Genomic DNA, 25,481 nt, shown 5'->3' on the forward strand with positions numbered 1-25,481 from the left:
GTGGGAGAATAGCTATCTTAAGATATGCAAATTGCACCATTGTGGGATTCTATCTCCAGGGCAGTGGCGAGCGTGTTCTATTGGTAATACAGAATATACTTAATCAAAGGCCCATGGTGATCAAAAATGCTAACGCCACTTGCAAGATGAAAAACGAATGCTCTTTCATAAAGGAAGCAGAGTTGGAAAACTAAAGACAAGAATAAATTGTACCTCTCATCTATGACACGGGAATTTTAGGAAAAAAAATGATGCCTATTATTTATATCATTTCTTGAGAGGAAAAACTGTGATGAATAAAGGGTGGATTCTTACTAATGAGGTGTCTGGGCAAGGCTTGCCTTTGGCTGTCTTTTCCATCTATCTAAGGGGATTGGGTTTCCTTCGCTTCACCCGGCAGAGCCCTGGGTAGCAGCAAGCTCCACTCCAGTTTCCAGCTCTGCATGGCCAGCAGCAGTGTAGACACTTTACAAGGCAAGGTGAACACTGGGTTCAGGGAACACTGTCCCTTCAGGACAGCTAGGCAGAGGGTGGAAGGGTGCCACGTGGCACAGGAAGGGAAAAGAGGATGATCAGCTCGTCGCTCAGATCAAACACTATTTCCACAAGCAACAAACACATCTGGTAGAACTAAAATCAGTTAATTTGTACTCTTTGGAAAATATGTGTACCACATTTACATACATCACTTGTAGAGTGATATTTTATTAAAGCAATCTTTCCAGATAAAAATAAATTTCAGTACCAAACCCAGAATGGAAAATAACAAATTCTAGTTAAATGACAATAGCATTTCATCAGTGGGCAGCAATTCACGATGTGATGAAAACAGAAAGGCCAGTTTAGGAACAGTCAGAGGCCCTTTGTAAAGGGGTCTGGGTGAGGTCCTCCTCCAGTTCTGTGCTTCACCCCTACTTGATCTCGCCATGCCATCCTCTTATTCAGTGGAATTCTGAGCACTTGGAATACGCCACAGAATAGGAGTGGGGTTTGGGAATGTAAGTTCTCATTATAATGTCCTTAATGTATGGATTGGATCTGAAATGTCCCCTCCAAAAGCTCACGCATCAGGGGCCGCAGCCATGTTTGGAGGGTAGGAAGAGCTCTGATCTCATCAATGGATCCATGCATATGATGGGTTAATAATTTTAATGGATACTGGGTAGTAACTGCAGGCAGGTAGGAGTGGCTGGAGGAGGTGGGTCACGGGGAGCATATCCTGGAAGGGTTAATCTTCCCTCTGGCCCCTTTCACTATGTCTGCCACCTGGCTACCATAGGCAGACAGCTTTCCTCCACCATGCCCTTCCGCCATGATGTTGGGTTCATCTCAAGCCCAGAGCAATGGAGTCTGCCAGGATGGACTGAGACTCTGAAACCCTGAGCCAAACAAACCTTTCCTCCTCTGAGTTGTTCTCATTAGACATTTTGGTAACAGCCATGCAAACTGACTGACACACACTTGATGTTTTCCTTCTCTCTAATGAGACTCCACCCAACACTGAGATCCTTCTGAACTTTCAGAACAGCATGCTAAGTTGTTTCCTGGTTGTTTATCTACATACATTTTTCTCATTTATTTATTAGTTTTTTAATAAATAGAGGTTTGAGTCCCTTATTCAAATTCTCTACAACCTATCTACCTTTACTTAAACCAACAAACCAGGCAAAACAATAGAATAGATTTGGAGTAGGAATGAAACTGAACACCTGACTAATAACAAAGAACTCCAAATATGGAGCTACCTGATAATGCTGTGAATGAAGGGAGGTTTGTGATATGCTTTAAATACAGTGTCAACAAAGGTACACCCCGATAAGCTCTCCTTCAGCCTTTCTCTCTGAAGTTTTCTCTTTTTAATTTTCAGAACAAACCTTGTCATTTCTGAACTCCTCTCCCTTCTCACATAGCCCTCTCCCGACACCCCTGCACCTCTAAACACATAGAACCCTGTCTATCCAACATTTTCTCTCATTTTCACCTCTGCATGTGTGTGGGAGTGGGGGAGACTGATTCAGAACGTGAAAAGCAAGAAAGCAAAATCACTGGTCAGAAAGTGAGTTAAAATAAAGAAAGAAACAAGCCAGGATACCCTGACTCTCATAAGCTAGCTGATAAGTCACGCTGGTCCCAACTAGTTTCCCAGCCCTCACAAGCAGTTCATATTCCTGCCATCTGAATAATTTACTTGTTAAAATAGCCACTTTCTAACAGTCGACTTAATTCTCCTTATTTCTGGCCTCCACGCCACCTTGTATATTCACTTTATATGCTGAGCCCCTTAAACTCTGGAAAGTTGATTTTCAAAATTTTCACACCAAAAATGCATATTTGGGCTTGAATTAGTCATTGACTATTCATTAGCCCTTACTTTTGCTTCAAGAAAAGAAAATCTCTAAGTATGTGCTATTGATGTAGCAACATCTTGAGAAGCTGTGGTCTTCTTGCATATGCAAGAAATTACAATAACAAAAATGGATCCTGACATTCAGCTTAAGGAAGAAAAATTCTGTCTCCGATTCCTCCAAGCTGGAAGAGATATGTCATTTACATGGCACGAGGACTTGGAAGCCGCCTAAGTATGACACACAGACTTCAATGTCAAAGCCTCTCACAACAAGATGCTTCTCGTAGAGGATGGAGGTCTACTTCTTCCTCTACTCCTTTACTTTCTTGGCTTCTAACACACTTTCCAGTGAAAATTATGAACACCCAATTGTAGCATCGAGCAATGACTTGTAGCTGCTCTCTGTAATTGTTTTTATTAATTCCGGAACTGGGAACTTTGTTTCAACAATGAGGGTGATATTTTAACCTAAGGATGTTCTCCTGCATGGAATTAGGCAGAGTGTCCCCAACTGGGCAGGGCTGATGCCTTTGACCTCAGGGGTCTTTGTTTCAGGGTGCTGTGTGTTACAGTGTGTTTGGCAGCATTCAGAATCTCTACCCAGTAGATGCCAGGAACACTTCCACCCCCAACTGTGAGAGTCAGCAGTGCTTCAGACAATGCAAAATATCCCCAGGGAAGCAAAATCACCCTGGTTGGCAACGATTAAGGGGCTGTAATTTGAGAATTCAATAAAAGATTTGTTTTTGTACTACGTACTGAAGATATGCACGTGCAACCTAACCATCAAGGTCGGCTTAGATGAGAATTTTCAGACTAAAAAGTCCAAAATTTAGAAAAGTACATCTATTTTTAGTATTATATGTAAGTTAAATCAAATAATTTCTAATAATTTCCTATGTATTTTGGTTTTTTATTTAGGAATTTTTTAGTAGATGTAAAATATTGATCTGTAGGTGAAAAGAATTCAGCAAGTGTAGTCTTGTTTTCCTTGAGAATTTACTAGAATTTATATAAAAATTATCAGTAAAATTGCAATATATAAAATTATATTAATGGAAAGCAGTTATGAAAACATAAACTGAAAAACTGATGATCCACATGGTGACAACTTATTTGTGGGAAAGAAAGCAAAATAATCATTTCAGGACTTCAGAAGCTCAGAGCTAGTGGGAACACCCATGTCATGAAGTTATTCCCCAGGTTAGCATCTTATTTATAGATAAGAAAAAAATGTGTAAAAGGATAATGAAAAATAAATCCGTTGTTCCCATGAAGTATAATTTTTAAAGATTATTCAAAACTATTTGGAGAGATCAGGTGAAATTTCACTTACAATAAATCCCAAATGTACTTCATCTCACAGCGTTTACCTGGACAGCAGTTGAATATAAACCCTCAAATAAAGACGGATCTTTTCCAAATGTGCATCTGCAGTCTAATCTTACCCAATGACATATACCTATTAGTATTCAAAATAATTCTTGGAGAATATCATTTTTCCATTTCAAAGTCATTATCTTTTTGTTTTGCTTTGCTTAAAAGTAGGAGGAAAGCAATACTTTTTTTTTTTTTTTTTTACCAGACAAAATGCATTGCAACAGATCTTGTTGGCGCTGCCCACCTGGCAGTGGTGCCCTCTAGAACAGACAGAGGGTTTAGAAACCAGCCTATTCGGACCTTTGTTCCCCTGACCAGTGCGTGGGGGATAGTGAAGATAGATGGCACTGGACGGGTGCCCAGCCTTGGTCAGAACTCTGCTGGCTTGCGAAGGAGAGGACAGACACAGAGGGAGGGTGATGAAGCCCTAGCACAGGTGGTCTCCTGAGGAAGCCCCCGCACGGTCTCACCTTCACGGTGGTGTAGTTGCTGCTTTCCTGGACGTGGATTAAAATGCCATTCTCACTTCTCGTCCTGAACTTGACTTCCAGACTGCTCACCCCGAAAGGCTCCAGAGCGGCACCACGGATACTCTCTCTCAACAAGTATTCCCGCTTCTCGTTCTGGCTCACGTGGTAGTCCAGGCGACCCTTGCCTTCCAGGGACAAGGCGGTGTCAGGAGTGACAGCTGGAAGCCAGGAGGGAGGGAAGGAGAAGTGAGTGAAGGGCCCCGTTACTTAGAGCGTTTTCTATAGTGACCCAAGTCATATTAAAAAGGACAAGGAAGATATTAAGTTTGGAGAAATGATGGCTCTAATCCTACTGTGGAAAGAGGCGATTTCCATTTGTGAATTATTACATGAATGTATTTCAGATGCTGAAATCCATTTCAGAACCATGAAATGTAAAACACTTTATGACAGTCATTAATCACTTGGGAAATATTCACCAAAATTCTTGCCTCATGATACAAATCATGAACATTTGAAGACTTAGCCACCTGTTGGAATTTTGCACTTGAAAATTTTGTTTGTAATCAATTTCACTGTGATTCCAAAATTCATAAATGAATATGTTTACTAGTTAAAATGACTTCTGATCTTTGGCTGATCTTTGGAAATTTGGTTAAAGAGGTATACACTCAAATACTAACAATTGAAACTTATTTTATTTTCAGTAATTGTGGATAGTTTAATTTATCATCATGTGTAATCATTATGCATAATTAAAATTTATAATAATGTGCTAAAATGTTCACAGTCCAGAAGCACGGAAGTTTAAACCAATGACAAAACTGAAGAAAAGAAAAGAAATGGAGTCAAAGGTATCTCAGCACTGGATGGTGTGCTTCAAAAAGGTGGGATTTATGAAACGTGAATGCTACATCAATTTAAGACAATGAATCTCAGGCATTTCTCAAGCCAGTGGCTCATCTCATACTCCAGCTTTATTAGTTTCTACTTCCTAGATGCTCACTTATTTTAAGAAATATCATGCGACAGCATACTTTTCCTATGCTTTTAATAGATCTGAAATAACTGTATACAATTATACTTTCTGCTACTAAGATCTTTTAGATATGATATCCTAAATTTTATCATCTATTTGTATACATTCTCATATTATAATAAAGTCAAGTGAGTCCTGAAAAAGTAATCAGATACCTGTAGTTGAATTAAATAGTAACCACTTATTTGAAAATAAAGTTATTCTTATGAAAGAGGTCCCATTAGAGGTAGTTAGTGGAATATACAGCTTGAAATTGTATCATTGTCTAATGATGGTTTGATTATCATTCATGTCTTATTAAAAATAAACCAGGGAGTAAAAGACAAGTAACTAATGAAGGATTTAGAAAGAAATATTCAGAACCAATTCCAACTGATTGCACATTGAAAATCTCACCTTCATTGTAATATATTATGCTGCTATTGTATTATGTTTTTTGCAGTATTTTCAGTGATTTACTATGTATATTTTTCTACTAAGCACAAAAAATTAACCAAAGAAATATTCCCTAATGGTGGATGATATTAAATTACAGCTTGACTACAGCACCTGACCTTTCAAGTTGCCTAGCATTCTTTTAGATAACACAAAAATAAATCAATAAAATATATTTATAAAATGAAAGCTAAAGATTTAATTAGTAAGTAACTCCTTGAAAGGATATCACTCTTCTCAGCTTAAAAAAAACAAATTAAGAATATCATTATCTTGCAGCCACATCAATGTTTATGGAAGCTCAATTCACAATAGATAAACTGTGGAACCAACCTAGATGCCCTTCAATAGATGAATGGATAAAGAAACTGTGATATATATACACAATGGAATATTATATACACAATACTCAGCATTAAAAAAATAACAAAATTATGGTATTTGTAGGTAAATGGATGGAGCTGGAGAATATTATGCTAAGTGAAGTAAGCCAATCCCAAAAAACCAAAGGCCGAATGTTCTCTCTGATAAGTGGATGCTAATCCGTAATGTTGCGGGTCATGGGAAAAATGGAGGAACTTGATTGGGCAATGGTGGGGAAGGGATGGGAAGGGGGCATGTGGGCAGGAAAGATGGTGGAATGAGATGGACGTCATTATCCTAGGTACTTATACAACTGCACATGTGGTGTTACGATAGATCATGTACAACCAGAGAAATTAAAAGTTATGTTGCAATTGTGTACAATGAATCGAAATGCATTCTGCTGTCATATATACCTGATTAAAATAAATAAGTTAGTTATTTTTAGAAAATAAAGAATAATATCATTGTATTTTACCAATTATTACATATTTAATATTTTGACTATTTAGAATGAAAAGATTTAAAATTTAAATGTATATTTTAGGCGCATGTCTTTATACTTGTCGTGATTATTTAACTTCCAGGAGCCATTTACGTACATTTTTCACAGTATTTCCCCGTCAGTCCCTCTTTGCAATGACACTGCTGCCAGGACCAGTAGTCGGTACAGGTGCCTCCGTGTTGGCAGGGGTTGCGAGTACAAGCCCCTTCGAGTCGAGGGCATCTAAAATAAAGTCACCACAGAGAACCATAAAGCACCATCAGGATGGGAGGAAGTTGCTAAACACAGATCTAGACTTTTATCCACCTGTATAATTTCAAGCAATCATTCGAAGCTCAGGTTACAAGACATTTGAATCAACTAATCAAATTAGAAGATGTCAAGTAACACAACATCCACCTGGTAGTAAAAGAGAAGATTAAATAAAAAATAATACCTTTTGCAACAACAGAAGGGGAACATGCATTCTTTAAGTCAGTGCTTATGCAAGTAAGACATGTTGGACACATGGAACCTTGGGCTAACAGGTTACAGGTGCCACATCTAGATTGGATGCCACATTCCTCACCAAGCTACCCATGCAACTAAGGTTTATGGAAAGCCTACTTATATGCCAGGTTTGGGTCTAAGCACAGAGGTAAGTGGTGAAAATAAATCCAGGCATTCATGAAGTATCATCTTTTCCTTTGGGAGAGACAGACAACAACAAAGACATTCATTAAACACGTGGCTTGTTGGAGGGAAGTTTTGTGGAATAACTCAGAGGAAGTGTACGAGAAGTGTGGGTTCCTGGACCTCTGAACTGGACGGGGAGGGAAGGATTCGTTTTTATGGAAAGCTGGGCCAAGGCAGGCAGCAAGTGGGATAGGATCACTCCAGCAGAGGGGACGGCCAGGAGGGCACCCTGACGTGAAGGTGGACCCACACCTCTGAGGAAGGCCGGGGGAGAGTGGGCTGCAGCAGGTGCACAAGCCAAGGGGGTGTGCTTGGGAAGGAAGGGAGGCCAGGTCAGGAAGGGTGCGCAACCCAGGTGCGGACTCTCCACTGTTACCCAGGAGACGGGAGCTACTGCAGCGTGGAGAGCAGAGTGGCAACAGGAACTGATTTGTTCCAAGAACGTCATTGTGGCTAATGGTGGGCTGAGTGTCGGGAGAGAGGAGTCCAAGAAAGGCTGGGAAGCTGTGGCCAAGCAGGTTTGACTTAAAAGCATATATTCAAGAGAAAAAAAATCATATTTACAAATGTGTTTGTGTGAACTTGGAGAATGATTCAGAGGGAAGTACATGGAAGCACATCAGCAGTGGTATGAAGCCGCAGCCCTGTCTGTACTGCTCTATCAATAATAATAATGAGATGATGCTCCTTTGAGGAGAACAATAAAAATGTAGGAAAAAGAAAAATGCCAAATTGCATAGAATCCTTAAGTTGGAAACATTGGAAGTTATTCACAGCTTTGTCTTTACTGTTTTATTTCTAGAGATCTTATCCAAGGAAAATAATGTCAGCAAAGATTTTTGTGAAAATATGCTGATCACAGGGCTATTAATGTGTTGATAAAACTGAAAACAACTATGGTGTACAACAGTAGTTAAAATAGAGCACATTCATATTATGGGATACTAGGCAGGCATGAACATGATAATAACCTCAGGGTATCTGTTCCTGGGTGGTTAGGTCAGAGGTTATTTTTATTTTCTTCTTTACATTTTTTCCCTAAATTTTTCAAATTTTCAAAGGAAGCAAGAATAATTTTTAAAATAAAATGTGATTTTTTCAGTTCCTAAGTCATTGCTGGGAACCTAATATATACTCAAATCTTTAAAAAGTCTTAGAGTTTATAATTAATTAAGGTATTAGCTGTTAAACCAAGCACTCCTATAATCCCAAGAACTAAAGAGGCTGAGGCAGGAGGACCAAAAGTTCGAGGCCAGCTTCAGCAATGTAGCAAGACTCTAAGCAACCTAGAGAAATTTGTCAGGGCTGGGGATGTGGCTCAGTGGTAAAGTGCCCTTGTGTTCAACCCCCATTACCAAAATAAATAAATAAAAAGAAAGAAATTAACTGTTCAAACTGTGTCAAGGTTTTGAGAACACATGCATGTCTATTAGTGAAACTAATTTCAAACAAAGTGTTCTGTGAACACGATAGCTAACATGTACATATGGCAACGAGTCCTTCATCTCCTAAGTGCATTTGATCTTCCCAGCTCTGTAAGGAAGGGTGAACACGTGCACATGCATGCACACAGAGATATTTTTCTTAGACTCCAGAAAGTTAAAATTGTCTAATTAGGTATCACGCTTTATGCCAAATAAAATTTATCAGCTATAAACAGACATTTATAATTTAAAATGTGGTATTTTTAGGGAACTAGGCACGATAATTTCATCTTTGGATGTCCAATTAGCATATACTTCTGCATTTTTCTCTAAAATTACAAGAAAGAATCCATACTGATCCAGAATGCCCTGGGCTGCCAAGGCTTGGCTGGGCTCCAGAGGCCTTCCGTTGACGGCAAACTCCATGATACAGCCCACGAAGTCATGGCTTTCCACGTGCCCTCTCCTCTGCAGGATCGGCTCCAGCGATCTGATACCTCCAACTGTGACCCGGTTTGGCTGAACATCCAGAGTCCTGAATAAGAAAGGGAAGATAAGGATATGAGGACTAACAGGAGAGATTTCTGAAAAATGCTTAGTTTTGGGGGAATAAAAGTAAATCTGACTTGTTCTTGCACATGTTATGGTGTGGTAAACATCAATGGAAAACACTGCAGGTTGGCACGGGTGCCCCCAAAAAAGATACCTGCAGAGTTGTTTGGTTTTCAAGATCTAAAAAATAATAACAAGTTGTGAAAATCATATCTTAAATTAGTCAAATTTGACGGATATAACAATGCTGAGTCAGCAAGAAGCAGCTGCGCAGACAGAATGCGTGAAAGCAGGGCCACTCCCCGGCTGGCATCAGCTCCCGTTCTCTTTAGAGATGGTCTGCCAGCCAGTGGACTAGTGCAGCTCAAGGTGTGTGCTTTTCTCTGTTCTTAATAAACTGGAGGGTGCTTTTGTTAGGCTACTCTTGTGTTTCTGGGTTAGAGGCTGTCAAAGCACATGTTAGCCATCATGGCACGTTTAGAGAATGATGACCAGTTAGGCTCCCCATCCTTCTCCTCCCCAGGACTCGGGTAACCTGCAACTCCTTCGTAAACTTTTCAAAGAACATTGACTGCACTAAACTCTCTTTTCTTTGGTTTTTTCCTCATCTCTTAGAATGCCTTTCAAAAAAAAAAAACTGTGACACAAAATGTCATTAATCATCAATGTTTTATTTCATAGAATGAGAATCTCTATGAGTAAATTATCTTAAGCTTTTATGTAATATTTAAATTTCATAATGATTTTTAAATGTGTAAATTTGAAACGTCATGTGAAAATAAAGTTCAGACTAGTCACTTTGCTCACCAGTCATCTGACACGGCCACATTACTGACGACGGTGCAGTACCCAGGTTCTTGGTTCTCGGAGCAGGAGTCCACGGTTAAGGATGCTGCCTGCAAAGCAAGAGCAGGGAATGTCACTATGGGGCCCCTTGTCCCCACACACCCAGGACTCGTCTGTGCAGATGTGATTCTGACACTGTGAGGACACTGTGATCTGGGGTGATACAAGACATGACAAATCACAGAATTTACTACAAATATTAAATTATAGCACATATCTCTTTGATGTCTTTAAAACCCAAACTGTGAGTGTTTTTACACACAAGAGGTAGCAGGGTGCTTTGAAAATTTCCCTCCTGCTTCCTCATTTTATGAAAAAATAAAATGTCATGAATCGTCAGTTTTCCTTAAAATATCACACAGTAGTTCTGGGCTATTTCCTGGGATCATCATGTTCATAAACCTATTTATTCTATTATTGAGCTATTTTAACAAGTGAAAAAAGCATTCAACTTTCAATTTTCAAAAGTCTTATTCTAATATTTCATCTTGATTTATTAAAAAATGTTGAAAGTACAATATAAATACTACACTAGCAATCTGTGAAAATATTAATATTTGTATTACAACTGAAGTTTGAAATGAAGAAAAACATCAAATAGTGTTCTTCTGTGTGTTAAGATTATTATTTTAATAACCTACCACAGCACATCAATATACAGTTGGAATGTATTGCTATATATGGCTAGACTGGAGAAATTCCCCCAAAGGAACCCCAATCATAGTGGTCACTGCTTGCAACCTAAGGGATGCAGACCCCTTGAAACCAAAGCTCTCTTTGTAGTGGAACACAGGATATCACAGGAAGAGGCGTAACCCAGAAGCACAGGAGGATGAAGGTGTCTCCCCAAGCAGAAATAGGGTTCTTACACCTTCCTCAAACGCCACGGAGCAAGGTTAATTCAGCTTTGCTACATTTACATAAGGGAAATACAAATACCATGCAAGTATCCGTTTATGAGAACAACTGTCACTTGAGGTTAATTTTAGTAGAAGCAAAGCAAGGAAGGAAGTGCCACAGTAGCAGGTCCTGCACACTGCCCCTTAGCCAGCCACAAGGGCCAGGTAGCAAGAGTTCCACCTTCAGGAATCAGCCGGCTTCTGTTATCCACAGAAATCATTCATTGCCTTGAGAGCCCACTTTTATCAGCATTGCTTATGATTTTTAGGGACTGTCTAGAAAATGTATGTTGGGATGGGCAATTTATAAAAGTCTATCTTAAATGTCTTGTATTCCAGGAACTGAATAGTGTCAATTCAAGATGTTTGTGCATTAAATTTTTAAAAAATATTTATATCAGTTTGTTCTAAGCCCCACGAACTCTTGTGGGCCACATGAACTTTTTTACTGCTACCTTCTCAAGTAAATTATGACAAACACCAGCATTTTCAGGAAACTCATTCCCTTGCAATTCTATGTCAAGATGCACATGCCCCATTTGGTTTACTACGTTAACAGTTGCGGTTCTTTCACATTATCTCTGAAATGAAGTGACATTCAATCTCAAAAGCAGCACTGAGTTGTCATGGCTGCTCCTGTTGAGTGACCATCGCTCTGCAGACACTGGCCAAGTATCCATCCTGGGCTCCCTGAAGCGAAGGCACACTGGAGTGCATCCCACAGACCCCCATGAATGCCTCAGCTAGAAAACCAAACTCAGACCATGGCCCCGTGCACTGAACAACCTTTCTATGCAGTGTAAGTTTCCTACTTTCTAAAATCTTGGTGATACAACTCAAAGAAAGAGTCATGAGGGGATGACTTATTGGAATAGTCTCTGGTGCAATTCAATGAGAGCTCAATGTTCCTCCTCATCCTGCTGAATCTCTGCACCAGCTCCACTGTAAATTGAGACATTTCTATCCTGACTATGCAATGATTAAAAGCTGAGAGACTAATGATTTTGCCAGCTTTCCACAAAAAAAAAAAAAAAAAAAAAAGAATCATTTTCAACTGTAGAAAATAACAAACTCAAAACCCAGCAGGGGCCTTCCTTGGAAGTTTTTTGATGTAGTGAGACATTTTTCCTATGACTGAATTACGAGTGACAGGGGTGTTTTTTTCTCATTTGCCATTATTCAAAACTTGTTGACTGTAGCCGCATACCAATGTGAATTGGAAGAGCCCCTCTCTACCCCGTCTGGCACACTGCACAGTGACATCCCTTCTTCTCTCCTCTGGCTCCCAGGTCCTTGTTTGACAGATGCACACATTCATGACATTTAAAGCTCCTTGGAGGTTGTCAGGTAAAATCATGTGTGCTATACACTAACATTCGTCAGAACATCTCAGAAATATGGCTAGCTCGCATGGAACTGCATGTGGGATGAGGCAATCCCTGCTGTCCCTCCTCAGGGAAGTTTAGGAGATCCTACAGCTAATGTAAGTCCCAGCTACTTGCACCCCACCTCTCGTGATAGCTGTCACTCTGTGAGGCTCAATCCTGCTGGCTCCATCAACCACCGAGAGCCTTGTCTTCTGCAGACATGTCTAGAGTCTTCCTCGAGGACACAGGTGTGGAATTACACACTATAAATTCTCAAGCAGAAATTAGTGCAGTAACTAGGATTGTATCCAAACAAGTATTGTGTCCAAGACTTTTTGCTCTGCCTGTATTAATGTTTATCAAAGTCAGGATGGCCTTTGAGGCACTAGTCATGATTCAAACTTTGTCCAGTTGGACATGGAGTAAAACATTCATTTTTTCAATTTCCAAAGTCTATACAGGGACAGTGTTGATGGCAACTCAAGAATGATAAGTACCTATGTAACCACCTGTTTTATACAAGAGAACTGGAATTTTATGTGATTCAGACTTATCTATGTAATGATGTGGAAATGTAGGTTTACCATTATTCCAATTTTAGAGAACAAATTTTTCTGGGTGCAGTAATACATGCTTATAATCCCGGTGGCTCAGAAGGCTGAGGCAGGAGGATTGCAAGTTCAAGCAATTTAGCGAGGCTCTAATTGTTCCAAAATAAAATAGTAAAAGTGCTGGGTTATGGTTCAGTTATTAACCACCACTGAGTTCAATCCCTGTTAGAAAGAAAGGAAGGAAGGAAGGAAGGAAGGAAGGAAGGAAGGAAGGAAGGAAGGAAGGAAGGAAGGGAAAAAACAGACAGAGAACAAAATTTTGATTTTTTCCCCAATCCCCTTCTAATAAACACCTTGAGTTACTACCAATCAGAGCTCTAAATTAGTACTTTTAAATAGATCTTTTCATTTTTTTAGGATATGAATAATCTAAATTACAATTATTTTCTGTTAAATTTTTTGTTAGTTTTGGCCTCATTTGCAGAATGTTGGGGCAATTTTACTCAGTAAACATCATATAAATCAAATATGTTAGACAAATGTTACAGTTAGAGAATATTACTTGCAAATTACTAATGAGATGGAAGACAATGTATAAATATGAAGACATTATAAAATTTTACAATGTTTTTGCTGTTTTCTCACCTCTATTTAAACAGTATACACCCAATAACCTGGTAGGACCCCAGTCAGTGAGCCGGATATGGGTGGAAAGCCCCAGCTGCTAACCCATGCCCTAGTGAAACTGGTAATTACAGAAAGCACAGAAATTTTGCCTTTAAAATTAATTATAGTTAGAAGAAAAACTAGCAAAAACCCCACAAATATTTTAAATGTTGTTTCTGGATGTTGTTGTTTTTTTTTTTTTTTTGTATTCCTACATTATAAAGTATTCCCAAAACTCAGTGACAAAAACATTACTGCTGTCAGGTGCATGTCATTCATTGGGTCAGACAGAGCTGTACTTCGTCATGGAGTGAAGAAATAAAACTATGGTCATTTAGATCCCAGGTTTGTCCATTAAAAAGTGTTTTAAGAGTGATCATTTTGTTTTTTGGCTAATTTTTCATTTCAATAGATAATTTAATATTAATCCAATTCTATTTATGTTCATGGAATGACAACATATTTATTTATACATTGTCTTCCATCTCATGTTCATAGGATGAAATACAAATCTTACAAACAGCAACTAAGTTTTTAAAAACTTGAAATGAAAATATACAAATTCTTCAAGATAGTTTGTTGACATTTACTTATTCAGAACACTTGATAGTTATTGGACAAGTGGGGGAACCACAAAGAGATGCTTGAAAAGATAAAGAAATTCCACTTTATTACACTGTGACAAATATTAAGAAATAATTAATTTGTATTTATAAATAAAATGTTTGTTCAATAAATTATTTGTTTAATAAACATAATTCCTAAATAAATATGTCACTGTTATTATCACATGAGTGCTATGTAATAAAAGTGACAATTATATACTATAGAAACCTTCAATATTGTGGAATTGTAATTCTGAAAATACCTTAGATAGAAAAATAAAACATGAAATCAAGCTCACCCTAACATAGCAACGCACTTCACAAATGACAACATATTTATTTAGGTGCTGATGTGATAAGGATAATAAAGTATTGTACTGAAGTAAGTATAAAGTGTCATCTTTTGTAAGTCATTGATTTCTAGAAAAGGTGTCACCTTTGTTTTTAAATTGGTTCTCCACGTAGGGGAAGAACACTTAGAAAAGTGGCTATTTTAAACATAGTCCTAACATGGCCTTTCAGAATATATAGGGAGTATCGATGGAATTCCTTGCAGTGGGCTTTTGTCTTTACTTTCTCCTTTTGATTGTTTGGGAACCAGGAGCATCATTAGCATGAGGAGAACATTAGTACTTAAAGCCTCTTCAAGTTGGTAGCTAACTAGTCAACCAATGAGTAAACATGATGTCATTCAACCTGCAGCTGGTCCATACTGTCCTAAGAGGTCTAGTTTAATGGCTATCCAGCAGCAAGGGTGCAGGGCTAACATGAAGCTACTTACCATTCCTGCTCTCCGGGCGATCACAGTGTGAAAGTGTCCGTCTGACACCTTCTTCATGGTGGTGAGTTTATATGTACCGCTGCCTAAATTATAGGAAAATCTTAGTCTTTCTTCAGCAATTTCCAGGGCCAGAAACTCAGCCCGGTCCCCTGTCTGGTTGTCATAGTTGTAAAGCAATAAAGCATGACTTTTGATAGTTGCAAACTTGACATAAATGTAGTTGTTATTGGGGTCCAAGCTGGGAAATTCCATATACGACAATTCCTCAAATCCATAACTGTTCAACTCACAGTGTTTTCCAAAGACACCTGGAGGTGGGAAAATTGAAAAATTAATGTAACAAATTCCAGTGAAGTTTAATCAAATTATTTTAATTATAATATTTTAAGTTATAATGATGAATCATGCTTTTAAAGGTTTTTTTTTTTTAATTACTGCCCAAAGAATACAGTAAACACTAATATTGAAGCAGAACCGGTGATGATCTTTAAAGGCCACAACTGAGATGACAAGCCGAGAACATTGTTTTCTCTTTGACACATTGGGGAACATGTCGAAGTTTGCCTCCTTTGTAAAACTCTGGGACTTAGAGGAAAGGAACACATCCAGAGAGCTTCCTCCTGGAAAATCTTTCAGAAGCACTTTGTTGATCTTTGTAAGATTTTGCTTTATAAATTATAATTTTCAATCGAGTTACTTTCTTCACAACATTTAATTCTTAAACCAACTTCAATTAAATTGAGGATGACAATAAACTCATTCGTTTTGACTTGAAAACAAACAAAAACCTATTTTATACTTAGAATATTTTTAAGGGTCACAAAATGAGGGAAAGGAGCCGCCGCTCCTAGGGAAGGATATAACTGTCTTAGTTCTTATCTCTTTCTTGTTTCATACCCTCTTGGAGAAGATTTACAGCATGCTACTTTAAAATAACTTTCTTTTTTTTCTGAAATTCAGCATTTCCATTTGTTTGTGCAGTACTTTTTCCAACTTGAAAAAAAAAAAAAGAGTTTTATTAAAGTTACAAGGCCACGCCAAAATTCTTTTCCCACAAATATTAGTAGACTGTGGCAAACGATTGGAAAATTAATCTGTGCCAATGCATCATGGCTCTGACAAACGTTCAAAGGTTTCATTCCTTCATTTTGGCTTCATATCTCCATAAATGCATTCAATTTTGAATCAGGGAATTGTTCAGCTTGAGGAACCAATGCCATTATTTTACAGAGCATTTAACATTTGCCCAAGGGGACAGACCATGGGAAACACAGACAAAACCTGAAGCCAGATCTACTCATCTAGTTTAGCTGTTTTGACTATATCACATTTAATATCCAAACATTCTTCAAGTTAAATACCCCAGAGCTGCTACGAAAGCTGGTGTCCCTTATCCTGTCTTTCTCTGTCCAGACTTAGATAATATACATTATAAACAAGTAGGAAGTATATATAATTTGTTATTTCAAATCTTTAACTGAAGCTGAAGAAAAGGCAAAGGAATTATAGGAATGATACATATCATTTGTAATACATGCTACATATAGTAGACATTTATTTTATACATTATGAATTTATTATATTTATTATAAGTAATTATATATTTACATTATATATTTATATGCAATGAATGATTATTATTTTTATTAATTGGATATTATTACATCATATGTATATTATTTCTATACACAGAGAGAGTAACTGATGTGGTCAAAGATCAAAGAAAAAGCATGCAAATTAAATAGAAGATGACTGTGGAAATGTTTGCACTGTGTTCTAGGTCTTTTCTGATTAAATTTTAATTAATTCATGAAAGTTTATATATGAATATAAATATATGCAGAAATTATATAGGTACTGGAAAGATGTTTTACATCTTTATTCAAATCAATATTGTATTTTCAAACATGAAAATATTTATGGATTTTCTTTTTGTTGGTTTTATTTTTTTACAGAAAAATAACATTTGGCTTTTAAATGTGGTAATAAAATTTAATGAGGTCTTTAACTTGTGTTTCTTGTGGAATGTCATGCAATAAGTCTAGATGAAGGTCAAGAGAAATGAAAATTACTCTAATATGAATATACACACACAATAGCTCTCATTAGAATAACTTATATACATGACATTTAGTAATGATATATAATGCACATTTATACACACAGATATATATGTGTATATGTACAGTATATATGTAAATGATGTAAACATCATTTCTTAAGAGAGCAAGAATTATGTAAGATATTGCATGTATACCTTATATATGTAGTTATGGTATATGTGCATCTGTATAATATATATTACATACACAATAATGAAGCAATTCTAAGAAGTGGTAATTATGCAGTTTAAGCTGTCTTGGTATCTGAAGTACTTTTTCTTTTTCCTAAAACACAATCTAATATTAATATATATATATAAATCTAAAAATTGTTTTCAAAAATATAAACAGCAAATCTTTCCTGATGAGAAGGTAGACAATGAAATGTTTTTTCCAACTTCAAGATCACACCTAACCTGATGTTTTACAGGACGCCTGTGGAGCCACCTCCAGGGACTTGTTGGAGGCATTCCAACTGCCATTTTTATTTGTCTATCTCACCCACATTTTTCTTGAGAAGGAAAACACTTTTCTCCTTTGAATTCATTTTTTCTTTGTAATCTCAAATTTACTTATTGGTGGTTTGTTTCATTTTGTTTTCTTTTATAAGTGCTTATGTTGTCCGCTGACAACGTCTATATTTAAGTGTGAAGGTCCCTTTGGATCCCACAGCACGTTACCCCACAGGCAGTAAGGGCAAGGACCCACAGCAACAATTTGTTCCTGTTTGGAACTAACTGTCTCAGATCCTCACATTAGAATGTAAAGGACTTCCTATATGTGTAAACGCCTCTGTTCAGTCACTGGAAATCACTGTCCCCTTTCCACTCCAATTCCTTTTCCTTTTTCTTTCATTACAATGAAAATGAAATCTGACTGTTGCTATCTAAAGAAAGGAGCACCATGTGGGAAGCTAAGACCACTGCAGGAGGCCAGGTTCAAAGCCCAGCATGTGAGAGAGAGAGAGAGAGAGAGAGAGAGAGAGAGAGAGAGAGAGACACTATTGAAAGAAGTAAAGGAGTTTTCAGGAGGCCTAAAGTCTTGGTTACTTCAACCTTGATACACCCTTTTACTAATTCGTAAGTATCACTGGGAGCATCAAGAATCTGAGAGAAAGTTTGTAAATCAATAGATCTGGCTTCAGGTTTTGTCTGTGTTTCCAGAAATATTATTTGTGTTCTAGTCAGGATGCCATCTTGGGGCAGTTGTATCTCAGTATCAGTTCTGATTTGGAGCCAGTTACTCAATTTCTGGGCTGCAGAATCACTGGTGAAATGCATGGCTCATAATTAAGCTTTTATATTTTGCTTCTCTTTATCACTCTTTTAATGTTGTCCTTGATTAAAAAGAAAGTAGAGAGACTTATGGAACAATAGAGTTTACTGGTTACTAGAAACTGTAGTTCCATTCTTTATTTTATAAATTGGGCTTCACCTGTTACATCCATTTAGTCTCATAAAGTGTACAAGGAAAGACCAGAAAAATATTTTTTGTCTCTTACATAAGGAAAGACAATAATCTGGAGATGGAGTCTATGTATCAAGGTTGAAGTAGCCTTTAAATAAATGAAATAATCACAAACTTATGAAATTAAATCAACGTAAAGACTTCCTCCAGAGCTGTTCTCACAGTCTGGGCTGACCCGGTGCTGTGAAACATGAAGGTGACCCTGGAAGGAATCCACTCCGTCATCCCTTCACTAAGGAGAGTAAATAAGTACATGTGCAAAGACTTCTTCTTACCAACTTTCTTCCAGAAGAGAACACATTGGTTTGAATTTAGTTGTTCAGTATTATCCAAAAACATCTAGCATGAGAACTGCATTTCTAGCTATTAAATCCTTCTAACAGAAGGAACTAAATTAATGCAAAAGAAAAAAAAAATTAAAACAAGAAAAAACACATTTTGACTGTCCTTAGAGTTTTGAAATTAAAAATGATGTCAAATAGTATTAAAGAATTTTTCACTTAATAAATTCTAGGCTAACAGGACAGCATCATATATATTTACAAAATGCTCTGGGGAGGCAACACTGATCAAGGATTTCCACAGTTAATTTTTAAGTGTTAAAACTTTAAGATTTTATTTTACTATAACTTGTTCAAAACAATGTTTTCTTAATCACTCATAACCATAGTAAGACAAAATTGCTAAACTTTGTGCTAAAATAGACCGATACCTGATATAAATTATACTCACCAAATGGACAATGGCAATAATAGGAATCCACTCCACTTTGGCAGGAGCCACCGTTAAAACAAGGACTGCATTCACAGTAGTTGACTGATGATTCACACATTTTCCCTAAAATGGACCAAACTCGGTAAGAGAAATCTTACACATGCATATGTTAACAGCACTATAAGATAACTGTATATAACAATCTATCCTGAAAAACAAAATCTGACACTTGACTATTTTAATAGCACTATAGTATAACTGTAAATAAAAAATCTATCCTGAGAAACCATATCTGGAAGAAAAAGAGGAGCATTTCACCTGACATGAGGATACTGAGATGAGGACTTAGGGTTCAAAATCTTATTTAGCTGACTTATTGTAAAGATGTGCATTATAATATTTAGAAAATAATTCACATAATCAACTTAGGGAAAAATCTGTTTTCAGCAAAACAACATAGTGAACACAGAAATGCTTCTGCTGAATCGATTTTCTTTCTAGACCTCCCTCATCTTTCTCATTTTATAAATGGAGAGTTGAAACATATACAGTATTCTTTCCATTCTGAAGATCCCTTGACTCACATTTGTCAAAGGTAAGAATCGATCTCATTTAGCTTGTCAAGTTAGGAATTAATCTTATCCACTCTCAAGAAACATCCCTGGACTTTACAGAACTTTTGTGAAGGAGAAAACTAAGAAAACACTGCAAACACATTTGGAAATACTTATTAATATTCCTGACTAGAATATGTATACTTTGTATTTTTTTCTGAAACAATAACACCTCAGCAACATACTTTTCAGTGTACAAAGACTTTCTCATACTCTCTTGTTAAATCAGATCAATTAGTATTGACTGAGTGCTTTTTATCCACAGCATGATAGTGAACGGAGAAGTCACAGTGAAGAAAGCGAAGGAGCCCATGGTGTTTCCATCCCAAAGTGGGGTCCAGCCACACAAAAGAAACAGGGACACTTAAATGTGATGGTGATAAAGCCCTGAGAGGCTCACACCTTGCCCAAGAAGTTGCACATCTCTGCTTCCATACTTAGGTTGTCCAAGCTGTGATTGAATATTTTATCACTTGGCAAATAAAACTGATAGTGGAAGTCCTATTAGATTTTTGTTGTTGTTTCTTTTAAAATATAAACTGAAATGTATTCTAATACCAGCGTCCTTGACTTTAAATTATTTAATATGCTAATATACTCATCAGAATCGTCTCTAGATTCCCAATTTCAAAAACCAGAGAGGAGTTACAGTTTTTAGTTAATTCTCCTTGGTTAACAGGGATTCAGTTACCACTGTTGATTTCTGTGAAGCTCTTTTCTACTTCCAAACATGATTTCGTCCACTGATGCTTATTTTGTATTCCTCATGAAGTTACATATACTTTCTCTGTACATCTAGACTTAGTATTGAGCATAGATGATGGATTTCATCATAACAGCTTCAGTGAAAACAGAGTCAAGGCTTTTGTTTAACTTAGTTTTGCATTTGTGGCTTGATTATGTAGCCACAGTTGTTCTGGTCTGAAATTATATATGAGTCAGACCTCATGACACTGCTAACTAAGCCCATTTCTGTACATCACAGAATCAGAAACACAACATTTTTTCCTTTATAAATATAATTGGTAGCCTCCTTACAAGGCAAAACACTGAGCTAAAAAAAATTTCAAAATACTTTTCTATTCTAAGGAGAGAACATAAGAGTAAACAAGTGCTAATTTAGAGGCACACAAATTAGGTCTTAAGTACTGCAGCCATGCTACAATAAAGTGTCAGGCCAGGCGACTTTACCATAAGTGTATGCACAATTCCACACACACTAGGGGCTGTTTTATAGCAGATCCCCTCCTCTGGTGTCTCCCAACTGGATGTGCTATGGGCCATTTTAGAGATACGCACTTTTTTTTTCTTAATACAACACCATTGTTGCCCAATAGAAAATAAATAAGACCCGCTGACTGAACTTTTTACTATGAATTTGCCATCAGGAAAGTCACAACCCACTTCTTCCTTTTTTTTCCTCACTTTAAAAATGTACATAATTTTCACATATGCAACTGGAATAAGTACAGTTTTACCTTCTATTTTCCCCTTGTTTTCCTCAAAACTTCTTCTAGAGTGGTTTTAAAAGCAATGTTACACACAGAGATTCATATATCTCATGGCATATTCAAGATGACCTTCGATTCATGGCCATTGGTGAATTTCACAATTTCCAACTTCACTTCCCACAGACTGGCAATGGGAAGCCAAGGTCAGCCACTTAGGGGTGGACTGCCACATGTGTGGAGTCCAGTGCCAGGGCGCCTGTGCTGTCTAAGTAAAAGAGGGTGGAAACCCAAGTCACACCTCCTGTGGAGATCTACTCTTTTTTGAATCCTGTTGAAAATACTATCATTTAAATTTTTAATTTAAATAACAGCAAAATAAATTTAGGTGGTTTTGTGTGTAATTATCTGAATTAATTATCTTATTTACTCCTTACAATGTGATATTTTATAGATAGAAGTTCAATATAAACATATACTATAGGTTATTGAAGTTAGTTCAAAACTTATCTTGAAATAAATAAGACTTACTCATGTGTTAAAAAAAATCCAGTGACTTCAAAAGTAACAAAAGAAGTTATAAACTAAGAAAATATTAGCTTTGAGAACAAATTTCTTTTAACACTCAAATTCTCAATGGAATCTGATTTTTCGAATACATGATAGACATAGAAACTGTCGCAAGAAAACAAATTCAGCCTTTTATTTATCATTTTAGAAGAGTTTTAAAATTTTTTTCTTAGAAGATAATTGTCAAAACCAAAATGTGTTATTAGGGGCTAAAGAGAGGAAAATGTTGTTGAGTGCAGAAAACAGTCTTATTTGTTGGTGTTAGAGTATGCAAATCATTTACCATTCAAAGACTTATTTTGAGTTCTCCATTTAATGAGTAAAAATTATTTTACAATTCATGATATCAAAGAGTTTTCCATGCTTGATATTTAGATTCAAAGTCACAATTTGAACGTGTAATGTTTTAATTTAAATTGTTATTAAAAGAAAATTTTTTCTTTTGAGAAAAGTATATTCTAATTTTACTCAGAATGAAAAGAAAGCCTCTAACTTCATATTTCTCAGGTTTGGAATTTTCATTCCCTATTACCCAACTAGAAATCAATAGCAAATTCTGTCTTGTTCTGCAGAGGCCTGTCTACTAAAATTGCAGCACTCACAGCCTAACTATGTGGGCAGAATGCAGCAGTTGGAATCCCTCTTCATGCTCCTGGTGTAATAGTCTGCGGGTTGCAGAACTGGGAAACACATTCTGGGATCATTAAGTCAGTTAGAGCTACAGGTCAATTAACAGTACTTGTCAGTGCCTTGAGGCCTGAAGTTTACTGATAGCAACACAGACCTACTGGCCTCACGAAAGCAAGGAGCTTTTTTTCTGTTACAATATGTTTACTGTCATAGTAGCTGTTTAGAAGAATGAACTAGTCTCTTGGCTTTGCCATTCATCAATTGGCATGGATACTATACTGCTTGGCATGGATAGCAGAAGAGGGCCTTAGCAGAAACTATCAAAGTCCATTTTACATCTAATTACTTTATTCACAAACATGATTCTATAGCAGATTTGTGAAAGTCATTCTGAATATTTATGCGTATTAACTTTTAAAGCGATTTTAGCAGAAAGCAGTTGTTTTTGCATAATCTGCAAATATTTCTCCTTATTGTAAAAGGCATTATATCAAGATAGTTCATCCAAATGTCCTAACTGATACCGTTATGGTTTTTACATCAAAATAAAAGCCATGGTCTCCCATGTTTGAATAAGGGTTTCCAGTAACAAAAGCAAAAACAAAACATTTATTTTACCTTTGTACTTAAAAGCATACCCAAGGAGCCTATAGATGACCACATGGTATTCATGAGAAGCTTACGTATAAACACGTGCTTATTTTCTGCAGAAGTATGAGGTGCTTCATCTACTGGAACCTAAGACACGGATGCCCTAATAAGGCAACATGTCACCCAAGTGAGCTGCCTAATCTCACTCCCGGAGATAAAACCCAAACAAAACCTGAGCTTTTATCCTCCTACAGGAGCCATTCTTCTGTATTTCAAAGAAAGTTTCACATCTATCCACTAAGGGGCTTTTACATTCTATAGTTTTCTCGTCATAGGATCATCAGTGATATTCATATGATTGTAGTAATTTCACAATGACTCTTAGTTTCTCTTTCCATCTTTATGAAAGCAAATATTTGTCAAGTTTCTCAAGAAAATTACTGTACAACAGCCCGTGTATACCATTTTACATCTGCAAATATTACTATTTATATTGTCAAATGGTGTAAAATTGATGAGTGCATAAATCCTACCCTGCCCTGAAACCCCAGGACTTCCTTGAGGGCACAGGAAAGCTTCCTTTGGTATTAAACCCCTGGCGTTGTTCCAAATACCACACCCAAACCGCATCCAGATGTGTGAGTGATGGGAAGGCAGAAGGACTATGAACTAAGGATGTCACAAGAGGCCGGGTTTAGAAGTGCTGTCTACACCACACACCTTGGGAGAGAAGGACCAGGCGTGCTGGGAGCCAGGAAGCCAGGAAAGCAGGCTGTGACGGTGCTTTCTAATCTCAAGAATTGCCCTTTGCAGAGGAAAAGAAATAACTAACTTGAAGTTAGACTAGTGTCTTCCTCCAGGATCTCAGGGAATTCTCAGGTGTGGATACTATGAAGATATTTTCTTTCAATTTACTGAGGTAATTATATGACAATCAATGTAATTTGGGGTATTTTCCAATGTTTGAAAATCTATGATTTACTTTTTTACATGCTTTCTACTATAATAAACTTTATTCATCTTTCTAATGCCCTATGTTGCCATTAGCCAAAAACCCACTTAGTGGTATGAAAGTTAAATTCCAAGATAATTTTCTTAATGACAAAACATAAAGGAATCATAAAGTGAATATGTTACAATCTCACTATTTTTCAGAATAAGTGAAACCTCAGACATGTTTAATCCCTCCAAATACTTATTTATTACAATATACTAATTTATATTTATTACCTGCATAGCCTACTGACTGCATTGGAAAATAAACTTTGAAAAAATGAAGACTTGAGGAACATACTCGTGTCAATGTGTCTGTGATGACACGAATCTTATTGGTTCCATGATTTTCACTTTAAGCCTTCCACCCTCTCAGGACACCTCACACAGCATCCAGCTCACACGGGGCCCTCCCTTTGGGGATTCTTGGCACAAAGACTCTCCATCACATCACTCCATGAGCCTCAAGCTCTTCCAGTCTCTTGCACAATTTCTAATACCACCCAGAATATGCACGTGCGCACGTGTGTGGATGCCTGTGTGTATGTGTGTGTGAGACAGAGGAGCTCTGATTTGTAATTAATTCTAGGGACTGTAAAAATCATAAACGCAGGTGGAAGTCCACAATAGTAAACAGTTTGGGAAGGTAGTTGATTTGAAATAATTCCGATAGCCAAAAATCTATGTGAACACATACAGCCTCCAACAAGCAAGGCTTTATCCAGGCACTAGCTCTTAATTAGTGTGAACAGAGATCAGCCTGCCATGTCTTCCAGGCAGCAAAGCCACTTCCCTGCTCCCTGTGGACACAAGGTGCATCACACCACCTTCATCCTTGGACTAAACGTGCTCTCACTCTAAATCTAAGTGTGTTAGTGCCCTAGATTACAGTAGGATGAAGAAGCCTTAAAGACTGCTGCCTAATTCTCAGCCCAGGAAGTCATCCTGGGGGCAGGAAAGAGAAAGAAGAGTTTGCTAGACATCCTGAACACAGTGCATGTGCACAGCACCATGACCAGAGGTCCTGAAGACAAACTGCAACCTGCTTTGTGCTCCTGGGACCTCAGGTCTCTGGAATCCCAGGGCACACCCCCCATCACCACTACTGCACCAAGCCAACTGGCACTGCTGCCCACTGGATGCTGGGCATGGGGCTAGGTCAGCAAGCACCGTGTTTCCCCACTAGAACAACCCAAGCCTAGATGACTACTTCTACTTTACAGATGGGGAAATCCAGGGAGGCCTCTCCAAAGCTGTACCAAGTCAGATTCTATCACATCTCCTGTCCTTTCCATACACATGCTTGCCGTCTCTTCTTCATATATATTCCAAGTCCAATGCTTTGCTAAAAGGCAACTAAAAGGCAAATCCTGTATGTTCTATTTCAGTGTTTTCCAACAGGCTTTACATCATCATCAAGAAACTTAGTTTTCCAAATAAAAAACCA

General features: G+C 37.4%; 1 protein-coding gene across 1 annotated transcript in view; it reads right to left on the bottom strand.

Moving 5' to 3' along the window:
- Positions 1-25,481, bottom strand: part of FAT4 (FAT atypical cadherin 4) — a 155,550-nt gene that overhangs the window by 5,635 nt on the left and 124,434 nt on the right. Inside the window, exons 11-16 of the mRNA XM_081303696.1 lie at positions 19,207-19,311; positions 14,906-15,213; positions 9,998-10,086; positions 8,994-9,173; positions 6,637-6,761; positions 4,198-4,415 (exon numbers count right to left, since the gene is read on the bottom strand). Coding sequence (XP_081159822.1) covers positions 4,198-4,415; positions 6,637-6,761; positions 8,994-9,173; positions 9,998-10,086; positions 14,906-15,213; positions 19,207-19,311 — 1,025 coding nt within the window. The remainder of the gene's footprint in view (positions 1-4,197; positions 4,416-6,636; positions 6,762-8,993; positions 9,174-9,997; positions 10,087-14,905; positions 15,214-19,206; positions 19,312-25,481) is intronic.

The sequence above is a fragment of the Spermophilus citellus genome (assembly GCF_964194105.1).
Source record: "Spermophilus citellus genome assembly, chromosome: 8".
Taxonomy (NCBI): Eukaryota; Metazoa; Chordata; class Mammalia; order Rodentia; family Sciuridae; genus Spermophilus; species Spermophilus citellus.